The sequence below is a fragment of the Sparus aurata genome, chromosome 3 (assembly GCF_900880675.1).
Source record: "Sparus aurata chromosome 3, fSpaAur1.1, whole genome shotgun sequence".
Classification (NCBI taxonomy): domain Eukaryota; kingdom Metazoa; phylum Chordata; class Actinopteri; order Spariformes; family Sparidae; genus Sparus; species Sparus aurata.
Genome location: NC_044189.1, coordinates 20,125,801 through 20,149,554, shown reverse-complemented (window position 1 = coordinate 20,149,554; position 23,754 = coordinate 20,125,801). Strand labels below are relative to the sequence as shown.

Sequence of the window (23,754 nt, the reverse complement as noted above, 5' to 3'; positions counted from 1 at the left end):
AGGACCACCAGGACCACCAATACCACCAGGACCACCAGGACCACCAATACCACAAGGACCACCAATACCACCAGGACTACGAGGACCACCAGGACCACCAATACCACCAGGACTACCAGGACCCCCAGGACCACCAATACCACCAGGACCACCAATACCACCAGGACCATCAGGACCACCAGGACCACCAGGACCACCAATACCACCAGGACCACCAGGACCACCAATACCACCAGGACCACCAATACCACCAGGACTACCAGGACCCCCAGGACCACCAATACCACCAGGACCACCAGGACCACCAGGACCACCAGGACCACCAATACCACCAGGACCATCAGGACCACCAGGACCACCAATACCACCAGGACTACCAGGACCACCAGGACCACCAATACCACCAGGACCATCAGGACCACCAGGACCACAAATACCACCAGGACCATCAGGACCACCAGGACCACCAATACCACCAGGACCACCAATACCACCAGGACCACCAGGACCACCAGGACCACCAATACCACCAGGACCACCAGGACCACCAGGACCACCAATACCATCAGGACCACCAGGACTACCAGGACCACCAGGACCACCAATACCACCAGGACCACCAGGACCACCAGGACCACCAGGACCACTGAGCAGCATCTTTCCGGGGTAGCGTAACATTTGCTGCTAGTAGCATAAAACATTGCACTTGCATTGTGGGTAATGTAGGTTTTTACAAGGACAAATAATGTATGGAAGAAAACAAAGACTACATCTCTGGTTCGGTTTCACTGATTTTTTGATTTGTTTTTAAATGTCCATTCGATGCCCAGTAATGTGAAGCGAGTGTGATACTTACTGGAACACTTCTAGCGGTAGTTCACCGATCATCATTAGAACATTTACCTCACTCATCGCTGATCACCTTTGATAAGAAAGTCCTCTGCAGCACAGAACATCTTATTAGGTTCAACCTACTCTGTTGTTCTTTTTTAAAGCGTCTGCATGTAGTCCAGCACTTTACCCACAGGGTTTGTGCTAATCATACTGTGAGACAGACAATTAGCAGCAGAGAGGATCTGCTCAGCCTTACCATGGATCCTGACAGATGGCTCAATACACCGAAGAAGACAAAAATTCTCAAGAGGAACTCGTGTCAAGTTGTATTTGCTGCAACAGCTCGGAACAATGGGTTTCCCTTCCACATCATTAATGGGAAACCCCATGCTTCAGACTGTCCAACGTGTTTATTTAACACTAACTTTAGCTGAGCATAAGTCTAATCAATGCATCCTATTAAAAGTGAAAAGAAAACTGCTGACTGTGTCATTAAATCATCTATTTCAAGTCAACAAGCTGCTGAAGATGTTTTCTAGAATCAAGCACGTTTGACTCAGCAGCAACGTCTGCTAGTGTCGAACAGTTTCACGCCAACCTCAACCTCACAGATTCATACATTAATAATGAGATGGTCAAGTGTGTCTCATCCCGCTGAGGGGGGCGGCTCCTGTCCAGGAAAGGATAGTGGTCGTTTAGGAGCACCAGACCGCTGAGATTCTATAGCGGACAAAGAGATACCGCTTTCACAACAGCAGACTGAATTTCAATCCTGGCCAGCAAGAATATCTCTGGACCGGGACTTATCAAGGACGTTCATCTTCTCCTCCTACCGACTGATCGTTATCATCACACTCAGACATGGACGCGACAGTGAACGACACACCTCAGGCTTTCCCTTGGTGTTTGAAATATAAGGTGCTGTGGTTCATCTCAGATTCCTCCCTTCACCGGGACCGTCCTCATGACGCATTTTAAATCCTAGCTCTTCCCAGCTTTGTAATTATACCTCCACAGCCACTTGTGTCATATTATAGTCATTACTAGCCACGAGCAATAATTTCATGGTGGAAGGGTTTAATCAAACATGTGTGGGAAATTCACTCAATGCTTTAAACTGGTGTATTTCAAAACCCTGTCCTTGAACCCCAATAACACTGGTTGTAATTTGAATCATTGATAGGGACAGAACTGGTGCATAGAATTGCATCATTTGCTAAAAGACAAAAGAACAGAGGGTTTGGGAAACATTTTGAAAGCGTAACTTGACATATCTTTGTTCTATTTAATGAGCACGGGGGAAGCAGGACTGAGGGGGTGGGTGGACAAAAGAGTGAATACATTTAGATCAGGTAAAAAGGAGCTTGCGAAGCCTGGGAGCCCTGACGCAGCTGAGACAGTCATGACCGTGACCTCCGTATGGATACGTAAACAGGAACGAATTGAACACGTTTCAATACTAGAACATTAAAGCTGCTGTAAGCGTCTTTCTGTCCCTCCTGTCCGTTCTGCAGTTAGCATCCCCTCCCTCCGCTACCTCACAACACTCGCAAGACTATTTTTCTTTTCGTGGCAGCTCTTTGCCTCTTTCTCCTCCTCATGCATTTTTCATCACCTGGCCTGTTTGGTAGTAGAAGCTGTCAGCGTTCTCTTGGTATTCCCCGGGCAGACTGGACCGCCTTCTTTATGGAGTTCTCTGTCCTGATTGGATAAAGTGAGCTCGGATACCAGAAACCTTTTTTTCTCTGTCAGCACAGTTCTGGCATTTTAAGTCACATTCTTTAAACTATTATTTCTAAATGGTGGACAGTGGATCTAACGGCTTCCTCAGAAAGTAAGTCACACTGAATCTAAAAGTACAGAGAACAGTTCAGATTTAATTTCGGATCTTAATGGATGTAAAAAGTTAAATCTCATTGTGACGGCAACAGCCAACAACACACAGTCTGCCACTTAGAACACATGAACAATTCGGTGTATACTGATGCTTTACATGATATTTACTGAATTTATTTTCACCATTTGTTCTCTTTACCACCATATTTTTAAACGTTGTTTATTAATTCCTTCATCCTCTGCAGCTGCTGTCGGTGCTCCACTGTTGGACCTGTGCGGGTGCAGACAGCCTCCTCGGGTTTAATACTTAGAAATCCTCCATAATGTTACTAAAAAAGTGGTACTACAGAGAGGGAGGAAATAAAAAATGACACTCTGCCATCCGTAGGTGGTAACCAGTGTTGACCTTTGGTGGCATTGTATGCAACAGCCAGCTCAGTGACTCACCGGACAAACACACACAGAGGCCTTACTCCCCTGCTGGTTTCAAATTATGACTAATAAAAGAGCAGCATGCGCATGACTTTGAATAAATCTGTAAAGGGTTAGAACAGAAAAGCCAAAACACAGCTTGTAGTTTCAGGATGTTATAACACAATCTAAACAGGAGCGAACAGTCACAACAGTTTGGATAAATCACAGATTTTAGGGGGTTTGAGGGTCTAATTAAGTACACAACTCAACAAAACACAGCTTTAGTCTTTTATAGACATTTTAATACATTTATTTTATATATAATGTCTTTAACCTGTTCCTATTCCTCAGTCACAGTCATTCCTATCACAGTTTAGCCCAAAGCATGTCCAAAGTTCTGACGGTTCTGATGGTTTTGGGCTCATTGAAAGGTTATGAGATGAATTTTTCAAGCAGTCAAAAGCTCTGCGAGTGCGTCTGGTATTCTAAAGGAGATTTAAATTCTCTCAGCTAAATTTGTCAATGTAGAAAAATCCTGCAGATGACCTGTAACTGACTCCATTAGCTGCAAACACAAAGGGCCCACGTCATAAAGTCTTACATGGTCCAAGTTAGAGAACAATGCCACTGACGATCGACTGTTCATCTCTTTTTCTGAGCATATATCCACAAACCTGGCTGATTACATTTCATGACCTCAAAATACCCGTCTGAGAGCAACACGGGTAAAAACTCATTAAAGCTCTTTATTTTCTTTTATACACTATCTTTGCACAAATAAAATAAAACACGGGTTAATATATTACCGTATCTGAAATCTCATCGCTCCATAATACATCAATCATCATCGACAAATTCTGTTTTGTTTTCATTCACATGCTTCCCTTATTCTGCTGAAGGGCTTGCAAATAAATCGAATTACAGTTTACATGTTTTATGTAAGCAGACTGAAAACAATGAGGTCAAACCTGGATGAGAGTGGTGCTCACACAGACGCGGGGGAGAGGAGGAGGTACGCGTGTATAAAAAGTATGATTAACTGGGTCAATCAAAGAGGAAAAACTGCAATATGTACTTGGAGAGGGGCGATTTCACAGCTCGCTCTGCAGGTTACTTTATATGCTGTGTTACTGCTGAACATAATGAGGTGTGAAGGCCAATTCTCACCGCTGAAAACGGATTCTTTTCTTTATCATAGCAAAGCAGGCAGCCTCCACACAAGCTTAATATTAGTCTCTGTGGTTCATGTCCGTGTTCTGTATGAGCATGTTCCAGATACACAGACTGGCGGTGGTTATTCACCCCTGCGCCTGACAGCCGTCACCAATGATCAAACATTGGTGTGTGCTACGGTACAGCAGCAAATCTACTCTGGCTCTGGCCCGTATTACTTCCTAAAGCAACTCATCCTTTCATCAAGATTAACTACTGAAACAATACACTGACCAGCTCAATGTATGAAGCGGTCACGAGCTTAAATTCAAAGCGATGCTCTCTTTCTGCTGACTGGATGACGGGGAGGTGAGACTGTGTACGCTACAGAGAGAGAGGTGATCTTCATCGGGTGTCACCTGACCTCTGAAGTGAGACGGGGGTCACTGTTCGACAAATGAGACTAAGCCTGTGCAGTAAATCACTACTCTGAAGGACCCCCACCACACACACACACACACACACACACATTAGGATTAAGACAAAAAGGTGAGAAGTGGGACAAAGCCAGGGTCAGGGACACCTTTCCACAGAGGACAGAGGTGACAGCCAATCAAACAGTGGGATGATAGATGGGCATAATGAAAGGGAGTGTGGTGTGTGTCCTTTCCCCTGCCAGGAGGATGGTGTCTAATGAAGGATCCTGAGGATTTAGCATGTCACCAACCATTCAGGACACACTCGTGTCCTCATCCATTCCCCTAATGAATTCTCTGCAGAGCGGGAAATGGAAATGAGCTGTCTGTCGGTACGCAGTAGGATGGCAGCAGTTAATTTGACAGTTCTGTATTTGCAGTTAATATCTAACAAAGCTTTTGGCAAGATACATGATATAAACAGTGATGAGTTGAGAAGTGCTACAAACCGAATCCAGTATGGTTTCTCTTCTGACGCCAGTAAGACTTTCTAGTGGAGCTTACTGCTAAAACCACAAAGTATGTATCGCCTTGACAACTGAGCTTTCCGAGGCTGATGTTTTCACATCTGGTGGAGTGAGGGCAGGATGGAGAGACGCAGCGACACAGGCAAGATGTTTCTCTGTGGATCCAGACCTAAGCTTTGGCTTTGGACAGATGTGGTGTTCAGTCAGCTTGCTGTTCTTAATGGGCTGTAACTTAAGCGCGCCTATACTGAGTTTCCATTGGAGAGTCGGTGTGCTTTGAACTGTTATTGTCACAAAATGTACCAAATGTACAAAAAGAATGAATTTCAACATCTGTTCAACATCTTAAATGATCAAACATGTTCGGGACCAAATTATTTCAGAGGGTCAACAATGTGACTGAAGACAACATGAAGACATCCTACATGTCATCATCTTTAAAGTTCTATACACATGTGCACCACATGTAAACAGAACATACGCAGTAATCACAGCTGGATCTGAGAGTCTCGTCTGTATCAGGATGAAAACAGAGAACATTCAAAGTCATGGATGACACATTTCCATCAGAAAGAAATGCATCATTTATGGTTCACCAGCGCTGCATTTATTTATCCTTGAGACCGCATGACTGGGTCATATTAATTCAACAGTGTAATCTCAACATTGTGTACGTGTAATATATAATCATGCAATTACGGCAGACTGTCAATCCAATTAACACAATTTAACACAATATCCTTTTTTATAATTGCACCACAAGGCTGCAGTATTTGTTGCACTGAGGTTTTTATTTCTTTCTAATGACAGTAATTATTTTCCTGTTGACTCATTCAATGGCCCTTCAACCAAAGGGGACTCAGTAATGCTGAAAAAAATATTTGCCACTTCAGAACCACTTCAGTGGGCGCCGCGCTGACACACCGCGACACATTCAGTACTCTCATCTCCTTTCAGACACCGAGATGTAATCATTCCTTTCTTTGAGCTACAAAGCTTATAAACCTACTATAGGATGACAGTGAGGAGAAAGCCAGCCTGCTCATACAAAGTCTGTGGAAACTGAATATGTGACTCGCTTTTTCATCTGCGGGTATCTGGAGCAGATTTAGTGTTTTATGAGTAAATTTAAAGTCGAACCTTGGCCGAGGCAGCACGTGACACAGAGAGGTTTTTCACAGTTTAAATAAAAGTAGGATGAAGAGTTTGAAGCACCAAATACGAGTTTATGACTGTAAGAACGTACACAGTCACGGCTCCCTCTGTGGGTTGTGGTGCGTTCTGTAGCTGCACAGAGACAATGAATGTGTTTGTACAGGAAACTGCTCTTTCAGAACAAAAAGCATATTGTGTCTGAATATAAATAGATTCTGTCACACAGGTATAATCTCTTACCTGTGGGTGAGGCCTCCTGTTTGTCATGCTCCTCGTGCCACTGCATGGTGCGGTGATAGCTCAGCATCACCTCCCACAATGCCTTGCACAGGTCTGTCAGGCAGGGAATGTAGCTGTCCAGGGTGATGTGCTGCAAACAGGAGAGCGATGAAAACAAGGTCACTGCTGCTCTTTTCCACAGGGTATGAATTCTTTGTCATCTTGTATCTTTTGTATCTTTGTGTTCGTATTGCATCGTGTTACCCTGAAAGAAAAAAGGAATACTTCCAGAGTTATTGAACACACAGTTCTGGACTACTTTAAATAAATTACCAGATTCAGCAAGAGGAAAAAAATAAATAAAAAATCCGCTGTCGTCTATGATACATCCAATTAAAGTCTGCTTATACTTATCATTCAAGGACACCATGCTGGAAAAAAAATCCTTTTCTGTGTCAAAAGAGACGCTTTCATCTTATATAAGAGCTAATTAATGTGAGTGCTGATGAAAAACGGATGTCATTAAGATGATCTCTTAATAATACACAGGATATAAATGTAAAAATATCTCTGCCGTGCACATTAGGACGGCTATTACACCCTATTTTACCATCGCAACTTGAGTTTGAATAGTAACACGACAGTTGAGGATGATTTTCAGTTGTTAGAGCAGCATTTTAGTGACATTAGACTCAGTTTTTAGGTTATCTGTGAGGAAAGTTTCCTTTGAGGCAGTCATGTACAAAGCAAATGGATCTTTGTGTTTTTAGCTCTCAGGACATTAATGTACTGCATGGTTGTCGTGGTAACAGCAGCTGTGTCAAGTTCATATTTTCAATGTTTTCTCATATGAGATTTTTCATAAAGTAAAAGGTCACAACACCTGTTGGAAAAGTTCCATAAGGTAGTTACAACATGTATATTCAGGTGATTTTATGCAACATCAGCTGGGATTTAATGTTCAGATGCTTCAAGTGTCTTATTGTTTTTATAAAATGGTGACTTTATCATTTCTGCACATTATGAAACATCAACATAGAAAAGACATGTTAAGAGAACAAATCAATGATAATTCTGTCACTGACATGGTCGTATGTACGGATGACGTAATGTAAAGAACTCTGAGGATGCTCATGCATCCATCAGATGAACACATCTGATCTGAGCTCTGAGGAGTCCAGACAGCCTGGAAAAATCTGTGTCAAATTAAAATTTGGCTCGTCTATGAAAGGTGCATCTGGCACAATCGCAGCCCCTGACACAGTTCAAGGCTCCCCGGCTCAGCTCGCCTGTCAACATGTTCAGATACAAATTAATCTCTGGCACATGAAACAGTGCTGTGGACAGCAGCCGCACTTTGCTTCGGTTAAACCACTAAAATGAATAAGTGTTTTGTAGAACCGAGCTATCTTTCATGAAAGCATTGTAAATTACACACCGCCGGCCTCACACACTGATGGCTGCTGAGAAAGAAAACAGCGCGCTGGAATAAAGACCCCAAACTGTGCAAAGAACCAACATAAGTGAAATTCCACACTTTCTTCTGAGTCTCTGAGTGACAAACCACCAGGACAATCTCTCAACAGAACCTTTCTTACTGAGACATCTGAAGTAGGATCGCGACTGTAAGTCATCACTAAAAGATGTTAATGACCGCGCTGTTGCCAGAAGCAGCTCCACTGCACCACAGGCACCAATCACTGCCGTCACAGCCATGTTATGGATAGTGTGTCATTAATTCAGTGACCATTTTTCAGATATATATCATAGTCAACATAATCAAAGTAGAGAAATTGTTAATACATTATATTGTATAAAGGTGCAGCATAATAAAGGTAACGTGATGCTTTCACACACATACATCATCCGTCCAACGGCCTGCAAAACCTCCAAAGATGACAATTATACTTTCACTAATGTAACAGATGCTCATGAGGTTTATAATAACTTTGTTGCAGCGGACATTAATCACAGAGGATGTTTTTGCACACACTGTCAACTCAGCTGTAAATTAGCATCGCTACAAGAACTGAACAATCCTCTTCACCACTATGACCACAACTAACTGCTCATAGTGGTGAAATCAGTGGCAGTATTTATTGGTTATGGCTCCAGTAGTAAAAGGAGGATGTGCAGTCAGGTACGAACCACGAGGAGAAGTAGATCATCCTCAGAGTGACACACTGATACTGTCTGTCACTTCAGAGCTGTGTTTACAATAAAAACTGTGCATTACCTGTTACTGGTATCAGCCAGCCATTAGCTAAAACAGGGAACCAGGTTGCATCTCATCTGTACAGTGTTTTGCCCTCTGCTGGTTCAGCATAGAGCTAAACAGTTTGACTTCATATAGTAACTCTATACATCCGGATGCCTGAACAACAACGACATCATAACACTGGGCTGCTAGATAATTACACAGAGACAACCCCAATGTTTTTCAATATCAAAAGTACTTACAGAGAATAAATCTGTATCCATCTGTTGTGGAATCTCATTATCATCATCCAGACTTTAACGTGTGTACAAGGCACGTATGACCTCTTATTGTACAGAGACATAATGTCCAGGGAGAATTATATTATTTCCCCAACACCATCTGCCTTTACTTACTTTGCCTGTATCCATTAGAGAATATGACTGTTAATACTTGCACGAAGAGCCTAAGATGTGTATCTGTTTGAATAAAGTAAATCTTAATAAAAAGGCCATATGCACATGGACTGTAGGGGCAATCTAGGGTCAGTCTGGGATATTACAGGGTCACTAATCACAACAGCAGCAGCCATTTTTCCAGCCAAGTACAAGAAAACAAACTACTTCTGTACAGTATGCTTTTTAAAGTTAGTACTCATATGAGAAAAATGTTCACATACAGACACAGAAGATAACTGTGTTTCTGAGACCAACCTGAAATAAATATACATAAATAAATGTAGCTGCAGACAGACTTCAGCACCAGCGGTCACACAGGACAGCTAATGAACCGGCACAAACAAAACAAGGCTTACATTTGACATTCCATGTTCTCCACCAGCCAACTGGATCATAACAGCATGTTGCCAGGCAACCGGGGTGAGGCGAGGCGACATGGGGGTTGTGTGTGTGTGTGTGTGTATGTGTGTGTGATAGCATCTTTAATGGGTTTGATGAGAAGACGTAACCTCTGCTACCTTTACTACCTAAATATAAATCTTTTGCTGGAACCATTGTTGCAAAAATGACAACTCACAGGAGGCTCGGGATGTATTGTGGAACAGCCAGTCCTCTCCAGACAGACACCAATCTTTATGCACATAACGTCTGACGAGTTGTGTCAAAGTGGTGTCCACCGTGTGTGTGTGTGTGTGTGTGTGTGTGTGTGTGTGTGTGTGTGTGTGTGTGTGTGTAGAAGTATGCATGAAAAGAAACGTTTTGTAAACTAGATGTGGAGGAATGTGCAGGTACGCTTCATTCAGCTGTTTTGCATTCTAGGAGGAGACAATCAGATCCCCTCGTCTTTTAAACAAGAATAAACAAACAGATTAACTGCACGAGATCAGAAACGCATCAGCAGTCTGTGGACCTGCTGTGCCAGCACGGAAGCAGAGCACAGGGAACTCTGCGAAAGAAGACCTCATAACTCATTTTGTTAAAAAGTCATAAAGACGTCAACAGCTAAAAGCAACATGCGATTTATACGTTGGTTACATCTGCATCAAAGTGAAGAAGCCTTTTTCTCATGTTTAATGAGGATGAATACAGAACCCTGTGGCACACCCTCCCCTTCTGCTGGAGTTCAGACCACTTAATGATGCTACTAGCAAAACTACAGTACTTACAGTACAGTAGAATAATAACTGCTGACACTATGAAATAAAAGCAATACTTCTTTTCATCATCATCATCATCATCATCATCATATGCACTATGTCAAAGTGCTTTAAAGGTGCAGTGTGTAGTTTTGGTTGAAGAAAGAAGAGAAAAGATCTTCACTGACTGTTTTTTTATGCCTAAACAAATTAAATAAACAAACATTCTTCCTTTTCAATACAATTTCATATTGTCAAAGTGGCGGACCCTGCCTCGGGACCTGATCTTCCTCTGAGAACAGTTTGTTTGTCCAGGAAAAATATTAATATTTGCTTTTAGTGTTGGTTTTATTCAGTGAGTTTGTATAATCACCTTATTGACATTCTAAATGTTAAAATTCAGAGTTTGAATCTGTTCTTCAAAACGACGTAGTGCCCCTTTAATTAGCTTTACAACACACTCACACTACACCATCAGTACCGTGCCGGCCCGAGCACTGTGCGCCCCTAAAGTCCAGTTTGTTAACTAGTGTGAGTTTGAGCACGGAACACTTTCCTGGCTCTGGCAAAGTTGGAAGAGGAGTGCTTCGGCACGCTTAGGTCGCTCATGCACAAGCACGGGTGTGCAACGTGGACATGAAGCATAATCATGTGTATTACACCGTCTTGCATCATCAATAAATCCAGGAATGTGAGAGGGCCGTCCACGACCAAAACATCTAGTAATGTGAGTGCAGCTGAAGAGGAGTGAGTGCGCCCTGAAACCTCCGTCACACAGTAAAGAACCAGGTTGACATTTCGCACAGGAACATGTGTTCGACCATTTGTTCCCTTGTTCATGTTGTACTTCATATGCATCACCACAAAAACCTGCCATATTCAACCACAAGTTCCTCTGCACACGTACATTCTGAATAAGACACTGACGAAGGCTCTGTGGGATTCAGAGGGAGGCTTTTCTGCTGCTGTTCAAACCAGAGGCACAGAAGCATGATCCAAGAAACTAAAGGGATATTTTTAATGAACAACAAAACACTTCTCTGGGGGTGAGGAACAAACACTTGTCATGAGAAATAGCTGCAGTCTTCAGATGTCGAGCACTACAGTGGCAGAGCAATAACTACAAACTACACGAGACCAATTTCCATCCATAGGAGCTCGGATGATAATTCACAAACTGTTTGGCAACAAATTAGTTTCATTTTGTAATTAATCTATCTCCAACCGCAGTAAACAGCCTTGGATGAGGGAAGTGTTTAACATGAAGTGGCAGCAGTGACTGCATCCACTCCACAGCCTTACAAAATGTCCCGTCCTCTAGATATACAACTGAACTAAAGGTCAATCCATTTCAAAATGATGGGGCACTGAACAAAACAGGCTGGGATGGATCTCTGTGGGTTACTGATGAGCAGTTATTTCATATTGTCGGGGTGAGTTTTGTGCCATCAGTGGAGCTAATGGCTTCACATAACACAGCTACAAACACAAATAAAAGGGTAGAGCCTCACTAGCAGCACAACAATATTTCTATAAGCGTATTCCATAAACATCACAACTATAACTTCTGTGGGATATACAGGATGAAGTAGGAGTTCATCAACAGTGTTGGCAGGTTCAGTTTATCACCCAGCCTTCACAGTCACCTCCTCTTCTGTGAGAACTGGATTCTGGGAGTGAACCATCCTTTTTCCATCAGGAGAGAAGTCAGACAGACCAGGGGATGGATAAGAAGGGAGGCTGGCCAATAATGATGAGATGCTGATGTAAAATTAATAAGACCCCTCCACAATCAGAACTGACCTTTCTGAGTGTTCCCATTTCCCCTGAATTTTAAGTTTCATGACTAACAGACGAGGTCACAGGGTAGACGGTGCGTAACCTTTATTTATCAGGGGACCAGCAGCTGAATACGTGTCTCATCTCCACAAACACCACAGATACATCCGCCAACAGCAACACATTCTCTGCAGAGAGGCGGCACTGGAGCAGGTACTGTGAGGGTTCCATGCTCTGCTCAAGAGCAAATCCACCAGGTTTGTTCAAAGAGGAGAAAGTATTCAGTGTTTAGTTCAGTTGGTCTTGTGATTTGAACCAGGACTTGTCACTAGTTTATCTTTTATACCAATCAGAAACAGTCAGCGAGCGCCCCGCGCTGCAAAATCACAAGTAACCTCAGAGAGGGACACAGAAGGACACTTTGAATGGACATCTAAGAAAGAACATGTAAAGTGCATCTGGAGCTTTTTAGCTCTTCAAAACAACCCCACTCCAGCGAGGGTGCTCCACATAAAACAAGTCACTTATTTCAAATGATTTCTCTGGTTAGTTCCCCTTTTGATATTTTGAGTCTGGCACATGCCACAATAATCCACCATGTTGCCTAAAAGCAGGAAAAAAACACTTGATCTCCCCATAAAAGTGTCTGCACACAGCCACATAAATTACCTGCGTGTTCACATACCTCTTCATCTGCGTGAGCGTCTGTGTGTGTGTGTGTGCTGCTCTATCAATCATGATCACACAGCGGAAAGTCTAACAACAGTGTGTGTGTACAGACTACGTGTGCGTTTGTGGTGCACGTGGGATCATCCAGGCAACACTGCGTGCTGAGAGGGAATCCATCAGACACAAATAAACATTAGGATGTGTGTGTGACCACTGTACAGCTCATAAAAGTAAGGTCAACAGAAGTTACTTCAGCTTAAGTGAAGAATGTTTTGTTTCAATGAATACAGAATGTGCTGTATAAATATACCACTTATAACCACACAAAAGCATGTGAAGGAGAGCTAACATGTGAAAAGTTTTCCTCTGATTTACACACTAAAAACACTTCTAGAAAGACACAACAGCAGAATCTGTAGTGGAAACAATAAGCTGAAAGCTGACGGCAGACAGAATCCAGTGTGTGTGGGGATGTGTTGGTCTGATATCTTATCTTTTAAAGTGCATTGAAGGTGACAGATTTAAAACAAGCATGAGTTCTATATGGAGCAAAACTTTATTCTATATTAGATTTTTTTTCACCATAACTTCCATCTCAAGTTTTGATTGAGGAGAATTATTCCCACACATTCTCACATTACAGTCTATAATAAAGAAATGCCAATTTATTCAACATGAAAGGTCAGAAGATCTTTTTTTATCTAGACAAATATTTTTTTTACATAATACATCCACAGATATGTAGAAAGGTATTAAATGTTTCTTTCAGAACATTATTATGACTGTATCAATAATATAAAACATTTTCTCAGGTCAAAAACAGTAAATCTGTGTGTCTGTAAAAAAATCGGCATCATGAGTCTTTGTTGTTGCCAGTTTGTAGAGAAAAACATACAAAGGCTCATTTTCGCAGTATGCTTCCATTACTGCTCTAACGTTGGCAAAAAGCTCTTCTTACTGCAACTAAGTAATAAGTAACAGTTAATTAGCATCACTCAATCACATCCACAATCTAGTTGTGTTTTGTATCCCTATCCCTACACATTCTACCACCTACAGCTACGTACGAGCTTATCCTGGCCGGATATCAAATCTAAACTTTTAGAAGTCCCAACCTAATGTTTGATTCAGCTCTTGCAGTAAAAGAGTCGATTAGCATTAAACCCTCAGGATCCAAACCTAGGTCCACATAAAAGTAATCCTGACATGGAAATTCCAACTTCATGAATTGGATATTGCTCCTTCCAGGCCACTTACCAGCTGGGTTATGTAGGAGGAGAGGTAGCACCAAGGTAAGAGGTAAAGGGCAGGGCTTTGTGGATATGAGCACAGTGGGAAATGCCTCTGGTAAAAGCTGTGCAGTCAAACAGAAAGCACGGAACACGGAGGTAGAGGTCTGGGAGGAAAGGAACTATGACAGCTGACATATTGGGAGTGACTGCAAAGGAAACAAAGTGCCCCCTCTGTTCAGCCAGGTGTAACCTTTACCTATGCCTCCATATACCCCTCCACACTGTAGGTCGACTGTCACACAGCCCCTTGGGGGAGAACACTCATCCGCACCAAGTTCATGATGGATCGACTGTGTTATGGCTTGCTGGCTATGCAAATGTGATTTATTTTGATCTGAAGGGGAAAGAACAAGACGGAGAGGGACCCGGGGCGTGTGGGCCGGTCCGAAAGTGCTGCTGCTGCTGCGCTGCACTGGTTCTGTTACGTGAGCAAGATTAATTATCTCATAGTGAGGGGGCTACAATACACTTTCTTTTCCCCTTCTCTCAATCACTTTCTCCTCGCTTGACTCACCTCCTTCATTTCACCCTATTATGGAGAATCTGTAGAATCCCTTGTCGTGAAATAAAGTGTTTCTCACTTGGCTACAAGGCAATAAGAAACCTAGAGGGGTAACAGAGTGAGTGAGTGTGGGCACAGCAGTCCTCCCAACACGCTGCAGGTGCTGCTTTTATTAAGATTTCCACTGGACTGATGAAGTAAGTCTTCACACTGGCTTCTAACAGAGGACTGAACCTCTCCCGGTCAGAAAGCCGTTCCATGGCAGACCTGCTGTGTGAATACTGGTGGAATAAACTGACCAAGCTCTTCTCCTTACCGTGCACAAATCCTTGTACTGCATCTTCTGGAACTTGGTGTCAGCGTTGCCAGCACACAGCTCCACATATCCCAGCACCACTTGGAACACCGTGTTGTGGATGGCCTGGGTGAAGTGCATGTGCAGCTGGTCCATAGCAGTCTGTGGAGAGAGCCAAGCACATTGTTATTAAAACTATCACATCAGGATGTCGGCGATGTCTGCCAGCGTGGATCTGTGAAAAGGAAAACCACAGGGAATTTTTAAATTTAACTTCTTGGACGACACATGCTGTTCCTGATATTTTGAATGATTTGCATGCAGACGTGTTATAGTAGTTACACAAGGTGGCAGGATGGAAACAGAGGATCACCGTCTGCGCTGGGAAGAGCAGAATCCCAGAGAAAAAATGCATTTTGTATGATTCACACCTCTGAGCGGGTTTGGTTTGCTGTGGAACGTCCATTAATAAACCAATATGGGCACGAAACAAACAGAAGCACTGTGACAGAGACATATTAGTGACATGTGTGGTTATGTAGCGCAGCTAATTACCTTCTGCTCGGTTTACCTACAGCACCATTTATCTCACAAGGAACTCCAAAAGTCATTTAATCAAAATGAGTCATTGTCACCATGACTTAAAGGAAAATTCCCCCAATTACTCTTACACTGCTGAGCTTGGCATACTGAACATGGTATAATAGTGACCCAGCCAGATTCTTCCATTTCTACTTTGACTTTGTTTTATTTAAACTATTAACACAGAATTTCATTCCTTAGTTGTGGCAGCTTGGGGCATCACAGCCAGTTGTAATCACCACACTGACACATTATAAAGTGTCGTATGTTAGCAAGCAGCGGCTCTCTGAAACATCACATTTAAATACATTTAAATAAACTACTGACTAGGAAAGCTTTTAAAAATATCAAACATTACGAATAGCACGAGTTTCTATTTGACTTTATTTATGATGCAAAACACCCAAAAATGATGATGAAACAAGGATTTCACAAAACCCATCTGCAGTATGACCCTGCTACACGGCACTCTGCACTGTTTGTGCCATTTGGAGTCTGTTCTCTCTTATTCTCTCAAAGTTCACTTACATTTCCCATCATTTTGTGTATTGCAGCTCCCACCCACAGCCTCGCGATGGGACCCTGGTGAGTTGGGGACACGTGGGCGCAGCTTTGAGCAAAGCTCTATATGTAGGTAATGCATGTTGCAATGCAATTAGCTTCCGTTACCGCTAGCTCATGGCTACAAATGCTGCTCCCATTCATCCTGACAGCCTGCTGCCACAAAACTAATTTGAACATTTTCTTCCCTCCATTCTGAGTTTCACTGCATCTGCCCTGCAAACAGCAAGATGATTGCCTGCTGTACAAAGTACAGACAAGAAAAGGAGTCGACAATGAAAACAGACATCACAATTACCATCCTGCTCTCCAGCCACGAGTCTTCACACATAATTGTTGATCAATCAAAGGAAACATATTCACACTTCCGCAACTACGTAATTCAAACAAACTGATGTTTCAGACAGACAATTGTTGGAAAAGCAAACTTGATGTTAGGCTCATTAGGCTGTGAGCTACCAGCACATCTGAGACCGGTGAGAGAGCCAGAACCAAGAGATCAGTGTAAGGAGGAGTGGTCTGAGGCGCCGTGCTCACACTGCCTCCTGGATTAAAAGTGGGAACTGTGGAAGATGCTGTGACATAGAATGAAGGAAAAAACAACAAACACAAGAGTCCGTCAACAGCAACACAACCTGTAACTGCTCGTTACACAGAACATCACAGCTGGTAGAGAAGCATTGTTCATCCCACGATGGTCACACTGGGAACTATTAAAAAGGGCACAGCAGCAAATTCTTTCCTACAGTTTGAGAACTGTTTAGAATTCATGTTGACATTCTAGAAGAACAAAGTTTATTATGACTACTTTATTTGATGTTTTCATTATTTGCCTTCATTCATGTATACTACCCATGGAGCAGAAAGAAAGGAAGAACGTGCGTCTTAATTGGGTTTATTTTGTGTTTTGTGTTTCTGTATGTTGGATAATGTGTTCTGGATTTGCCTGCTTGGCTTTCTCTGTCTGACAACGTGGAGCGTATTCTCACGTCCTACATCCTGAAATCTTTCTTTAATGAAACACACTTGACAAACACCATGAACACCGGCTCCGGTGATGGCGTGCTCTGTTTGTTGTTGCACGAGTGACAGGATGAGGACGCGGCTCATTTGGTTGCTATGGTGATGTGGTGATTAACGACTACACTTCCAGCTTCTACTGTAACTTACACATGCCCTTCACACATGAGCACTGCGAGGTAATGTGGAGATATAATCTTATTCTTTAATGTCTATCCCTTTAATTAGCAGGATCTCACTGGCGCTGTAACAGCTGTATGGTTAAAATGCCATGCTTAAAGAACATAAATTCCCCCAATGTAAATCAATTTAAAAATGGCAAGTATCCACACAATGCTGAGTACAGTCTGGCCGGAGTCCAGCATCCACCATAAGCCCCGATCCTCACAGACTTTAATCACCGTCAGCAGGAGGCTCAGTGAAAAGCAGCGCAGCAGCAGTTGTGGAATCACAAAGGCAAAAGAAACTTGGAAGAAAGGTGTTAAAATCCATTTTTCACACAGCAGCCTCTTCACTGTTTATCATGATGCTGTACAGTCGGAAGGCGTCTCACTTCAGCACTGTCCCTACTTGTTGAAGTAGGAATGTAACAAATACTTCAATGATGACAATGATAATGTGAGCACAAAGAATATAATTCTCCATTACAACTCAAGCACTGACTGATGGTTATCCTTACCAGACAGCCCTGGTATAAAGGAGTGGAAGGGAGGAAAGAGAAAAAAACTGTTTTGCACCCAAGCAGTGAGCATAAAGTCAGGAGGGAGAGAAGAAGAGATGTCAGTGAAGATGTGAGAAGAGATCAGGGATGATGATGGAGTGCACGGGTTATGAAAGAGAGAGGCTGTAGCATCACGGATCAACGTTTCTTCACAACAAATAACACGCTGGGAGCCGGACATGTGGAGAAAAGTGTGAGACAGAGAGAAATAACATGCTTAAAATAAAATAAATTGGGGTCATTTGAGCTTACAGTCTATTATTTTTCTCTGCAGGTACTTTAAGAAATTACAGAATCTTCCTGTTGCTTCAATGAACTGCGAAGAAATGTCACATACAAACATGTTGTTGTGACAGAATGGTCTCGGCTGTTCTGATGTGCTGACAGCTTATTTCATATTATCCAGAGATTATTTTGGAAAATTGTTCTTTTTTGCTGGCACACTTGTTGGCATCAGTTGACTGACAGTAAGTGAGGAATAATCACAAATGATGATTTCCTACTGCCAAAGACCCTGAATTCACTCACTGGAGTGAAACAATCCACTCCGGCTGGGTGACAAAACACTAACCATATCTATCGCGATAGACACCTGATCAATAATATAAAAACACGTTCAATAGAACATACGATAGTTTCACTGAACTCCGTTAGAAACAGGTGATCTGCGAGCGGCGAAATACAGTGTGAGGCCCAGCTGCTGGACGAGAGGTTTATGCACGAAACTGTTTACTTTCAATCAAAACGAAACTTAACAATTTCAGACACAGACCGTAGAACCTCTGTATCCCTACGCGTTAGCACAACCGCCCAGTTGCGCTAACGCGTAGGGATACGGAGGTTCTACGGTTGAGAAAATGTAGTGCCAAAAGAAAAGCCGGTCTGACGGCGATGTAAAGCGATGTGAATTTTCTCAATATAACGTACACTTGCAATAATATAGTTTTTTAGGTAGGCCTTGTTCTAGTGATTTTATTTTTTGTTATATATAACAGAAAATGAAAATCGAATCATTTTTAAAATTTCGTTCATCCCTTTTTGACCATGAAAAAGAAAAACACCTTGTATTTCAATTTTTGTATTTTAAAACGAAATTCAAATAACCATTAGTTTTTTGTTTTTTAATACCCGTTTCTGAAAGGAAAATCAAATGACCAAAAGATACCCGGACCTTTAACCAGCCTGTCTGTGGAGGAACTTGTTCTAATGGGGGCGCCGTTAAGCTCAGTGGGCAGAGCAGCGTCCGTGTACAGAGGCTCTGTCCTCGCTGCAGCGGACCCGGGTCAGAGTCCGGCCTCGGACCATTTGCTGCGTGTCACTCCCTTTCTCTCTCACCCTGTTTCCTGTCACCTTCCTCAGCTGTACTGTCAATGAAGCCATAAAGCCCAAAAAAATACTTAAAAAAAATGTTTTTCTAATGAATGTGGTGAATCATCAGAGTCCGGAAACAACTCTGCTGACTGAATGCACACAGCACTGAAACACTGTTCAGGAGAGGAACAAATAAAGGACATATGAAGTGAGTACAGGCAACAAGCAGATCGTATGTTTGACCATTCCTCCCTGACCCTGCAGACGAGTCACACCACTCACCTGTGTCTTTCCCAGGAGCGTGTAGGCCAGCTGGACCTTGGTGTAGTGCGAAACATCAAAGTGCTTACAAGTCTTTGACAGGGCGACATCAAGCTGCTCCTGGAGCCAGAAATAGATGGATGACAAAGGAAAAAGGGAAGGAGAGGAGAAAAGAAAGGGATTATCAACGTTAAGACCAGGGATTTAGATATAGATGTGCAGATGTATAGCTTCCACACAAGTCCAAGGGCAGGTAATTAGATGTGGAAGTGGGTGTATAAATGGGAGTGTGTGTGTGTGTGAGGCTTTGGCCGAGATTAAAAGAAGACGGGTTAGAAAGTAAGACAAAGTTAGCAGAAAGTAAGGAAGCGTAACCCTGACACATAAGCCGACCTCGGAGAATAAAACTCTGGCAAAGGCTAAGTGATGAAACAGCTCGCTTCACCAGCTTCTTTATACACTAAAGCTACACGGGAACATAACTATGACTACCACTAACAACATGCTCCATTACTGAGGGATGACAGAGAGAAAACTTATTGGTCTGATTATATTATATGCTGTGGCATTTTAACAGTGCTATGTCACACAGAGTGATCGTTCACCTGATAATTAAATCCACCGCAGCGTAATACCCGCTCAAGCACACGGAGAATGAATGAGCAGCGCAGAGGCTGCACTACTTTTTAGTGGGGTGGTCTATTGTTCTGCAGTATTCATACAGAAATCCTACACATGTGTACATTCTGTTTAAACTATTTTACCCTCAAATAACAGCTTCAATAGTGCACACCGCACAACAGCAGCAACATGACTGACAACACGTCATCTGGATTTCTACTTTGACTTCTGATGCCAAGAGAGCGTTTGAGAAAAACAGCTTAACTCTGTTGTCTGGCTGGTTGCTTCTCTGTAGACCGTGCTGACAGTGGGGGACGGTAATGTTTATATTTCTGGTTTAAGTAAACTTATACGAGTGTGATTGTTTCTTAGCACTCTTAAGATGAAGGTGTTAGACTCCAAAATCCTTTGTGCAAGTGTTTACCTTTATGATTTTGAAAGATTTTGCTTTGCTTAATCACAAACTCATACTGACAGGAAAACAAACAGGCAGCTTGGCGCATGGCTGCGCGTGTGTGTGTGTGTGTGTGTGTGTGTGTGTGTGTGTGTGTGTGTGTGTGTGTGTGTGTGTGTGTATGCACGCCTGTTTCTTGTGTACAGACAAAACTGTAAGTAATTAATCAGCTGAGGCGCAGCAGCGGTGGCGGTGCAGAGAAAATTGCTTTGCATACCATTTATCACACACGAGTATCACGACTCAGCGAGAGATGAAACAGATATAATTTACTTTGCTTGTACACTCAGTGATGAATTTCTCAGAGTGTCAATATTTGGCAGACCAAGAATGAGAACGGCAAACTATCAAAATGTCAAAATGAAGTTTAAATTGCTTCTTTCAGACGGGGGCTTCTGGAAAATAACAGGGTTAGAACTAAATATTATTCACTGCTGAAGATCATTTAGCTTATATTGGTTTTGAACAATGGAATTTGAGATAAAGCAGGGAAGCACGTACCTCTATTTGCTCCAGAGTGTCTTGTAGTTTGGAATTTAATTCACTGTGGGAGACAGAGGAAGATGTCGAGGTTTATTTTTATCCATATATAAGCAGAAAATGAAATGCACATACATTTAATATCAGTTAATTGACTGTTTTTTTAAAGAAGACAAATGTGTTGTAAAAGTAAATTTAAACATTAATCTCAAAATTGACTCAGATGTTTAATGTCCCAAGTTTCTAGAGTTTGAGCAAATTCCTGAAGTTCATTGTTTGACTAACAGACAAAATTCTAAAAATGCTTCAGTGAAACAAAGAAAAACAGGAAAATCATCACGTTTGACAATTTGTGACCAGCAAGTGATTTGTATTTTTGGCAGGAGAAAGACTTACTGATAAATACTATCATTCAATAAAGAAAAGTGCCCAAATTGTTCTATGAACCAACTGAGTTTCTTTTATTTGACTCACAATATGGCGGCTTATATTTCCACATAAACACAGTTATCTGAAAGAGAACCGCTTCCTCGACAAGCTGTCGCCACGTGTCTTAGGATTCTCTGACTTCTTATCAACAGGACAAAAAAGGAGAAAGATTTATTTCCAAAAAATATTCTTGGAGGGCGATTTTTTTCCTCGTATGATTCAAATGTTTCAGTCTCTTAAAGTTGGACGGTGGAATCTGCTGCATAACAGACTGTCACAGATACAAAACGCCTCCACATCCTTGGAGCGTTTGCTTGGATTTCTGCCTCATCCTGGGAAATGCTTTCAACTGAAAAGCTGCAGAGGTAGCAACTGAAATCACAACTGTTGTGCGATCCCAAGACACCAGCGATTCCCTTGTGACTCCCTTCTGCACTGCACTCATTCATAATCAGCCTCTGTTCCACCGTTTTCCTTCCCTCTGCCCCTGCTCTGCTTGGGGTCTTTTTCAGGTCAGTCCCGCTCTTATGTTGTGCCTTGTGAGACCACAGTCGCCTAAGGGAGAGAGTGTCCTTAACAAATTGCTAATTAAGCATCTCGGCTTCAGTTGGGGATGGAGTGGGGAGGAGGGAGCAGAGGCACTGAGAGGAGACTGAGATGGCGTCCCACAGGTTGTTTGCAAAACAGGTAACTAAATAAGCGCACCATTTCAGAACTCGATGCACTATGACCCTTTTTTATCGGCCTGTGTGCCCATGTGTGACAAATAATATGGACAAGTAATAGACAGAAAGCCACACGATGGAAAACCGACAATTAAGAAGAAAGATGAAGAAGATGTGATGGAGTACAACCAAACTGTGACTGAATCCAGCACCACAGCAATGATAACACCATAAATTCACAAGCTTAGTGAGACAAGTCACAGCCAGTGTCCTCTATGGAAACCACAATCGGATGCCAATATAAAGAGAACACAAAGTAGTACGTGAGCTGGCTCAACTACAGACGGGTGGGCAGATCAATGTCAGGTCCTGGCTACTGAAGAAACACATCTTAACGCCCGTATGCAGCACCCAGGAGAGTGCTAACAAAGGCATACAACTCTGGCAGCCATACTGAGGAGATGCACCAGAGGAGCAGAGGCCAACAGGATAAATGCTCTGTTCACCGCAGATTGTTCTCGTATACTCCCCCGCTGCAGTGTCATCGAGTAACAGAAGCTAAACCACAAACTGAACAGCACTGGGAGAGCGTATGAGACAAGACACGCATCCCACAAGACCGGCGCTCAGGGGAAACACACCTGAGAGCACTACACTAGTTTAGCTTAGCATAAAGACCTGAAACAGAGAGAATCAGCGAGCGTTACAGTGGCACCAATCTTCTGTGTCACTCTTAGAAATCATGCAAATTAACCTATTAACCAAAATGTCAAACTCTTCTATTAACATCTGTAGATCAGTTTCTGGACCTCATGCCGACACAACACAGGTCAAAGTAGAACCATCGGGCTCCTTTTTCATATCGTTAAAGATGCTTTTGCCCAACATAACAACTGAGCTACACTGATTTACAACTGTGCACTAGTGAAGTCTAAAGTGGGACTGGAAAACCAACCAGAGCAATCAATGCTGGGCGTATTACAAGATGAAGAACCCACAAAGACCCTGGATCTGCTTCCAGACCTCCGGGCTTCTGGAGAACACTACAAGAGGTCAACTCATCCTAATAACGCAGGCGACTAATTCAGTCTTTCTGTCATTGTGTCTATATTACTATAAATATCCACTGAGTGTGGATGCACACGCTCCCTCCCACACACTGCCTCCCCCTCTATGATCAGATAGAATGCATAAATAACAGATGAGGGGGAAAAACTAATTAACAATCTGTTCCCTGCAGGGAACACAAGGATTTAAATAGATTTACGTGAAAATCAGGGTTTTCAATTACCACTGGCATTCAGTGTCCACAGGGCCTCGAGGCTCGTTCCTCCACAGTGACTGCTGACTTGCTAAAAAGGCAGTGTGTGGACTCGTGTGCTTTCGGGGTTTTGCCGGATGATCAGATTTTGTGAGAATGTCGTTTTTGCTGTCGTCATGTTAGCCACTGGTGCACGGGAGCCAGAGGGGCAGCAAAGTGCCGGGAGGAGGGCTTTCAAGAGTGAAACATGGTTAGCTAGAGGGCAGCGAGAAGAGGAGAGTTCAGATGCATGAGCACTCACTGTTCTTGTGTTGGGCTAATGCAAGGTTTGACAAAACACTCAGATATTTGGCTCTGGCTACGGTCATTCAACTCAAGATTACAGGGGCCTTTTCACAAACAGCTGATCTGAAGCTGGAACAGGAGGGACACTTTTATACCAATCCACCAGATTCCCGCGTCCCTCTGGCTTTTGTTTGGATGATGTAAAAGTTGGATACAGTTAAG

The 23,754-nt window shown here is 42.7% G+C and overlaps 1 protein-coding gene across 2 annotated transcripts in view; it reads right to left on the bottom strand.

The window, feature by feature from the left end:
• Window positions 1-23,754, bottom strand: part of vps50 (VPS50 subunit of EARP/GARPII complex) — a 99,238-nt gene that overhangs the window by 46,838 nt on the left and 28,646 nt on the right. For both annotated transcript variants that reach the window (XM_030411202.1, XM_030411203.1), the window contains exons 10-13: window positions 20,914-20,956; window positions 19,359-19,457; window positions 14,903-15,043; window positions 6,575-6,704 (exon numbers count right to left, since the gene is read on the bottom strand). In XM_030411202.1, the coding sequence (XP_030267062.1) occupies window positions 6,575-6,704; window positions 14,903-15,043; window positions 19,359-19,457; window positions 20,914-20,956 (413 nt within the window). The remainder of the gene's footprint in view (window positions 1-6,574; window positions 6,705-14,902; window positions 15,044-19,358; window positions 19,458-20,913; window positions 20,957-23,754) is intronic.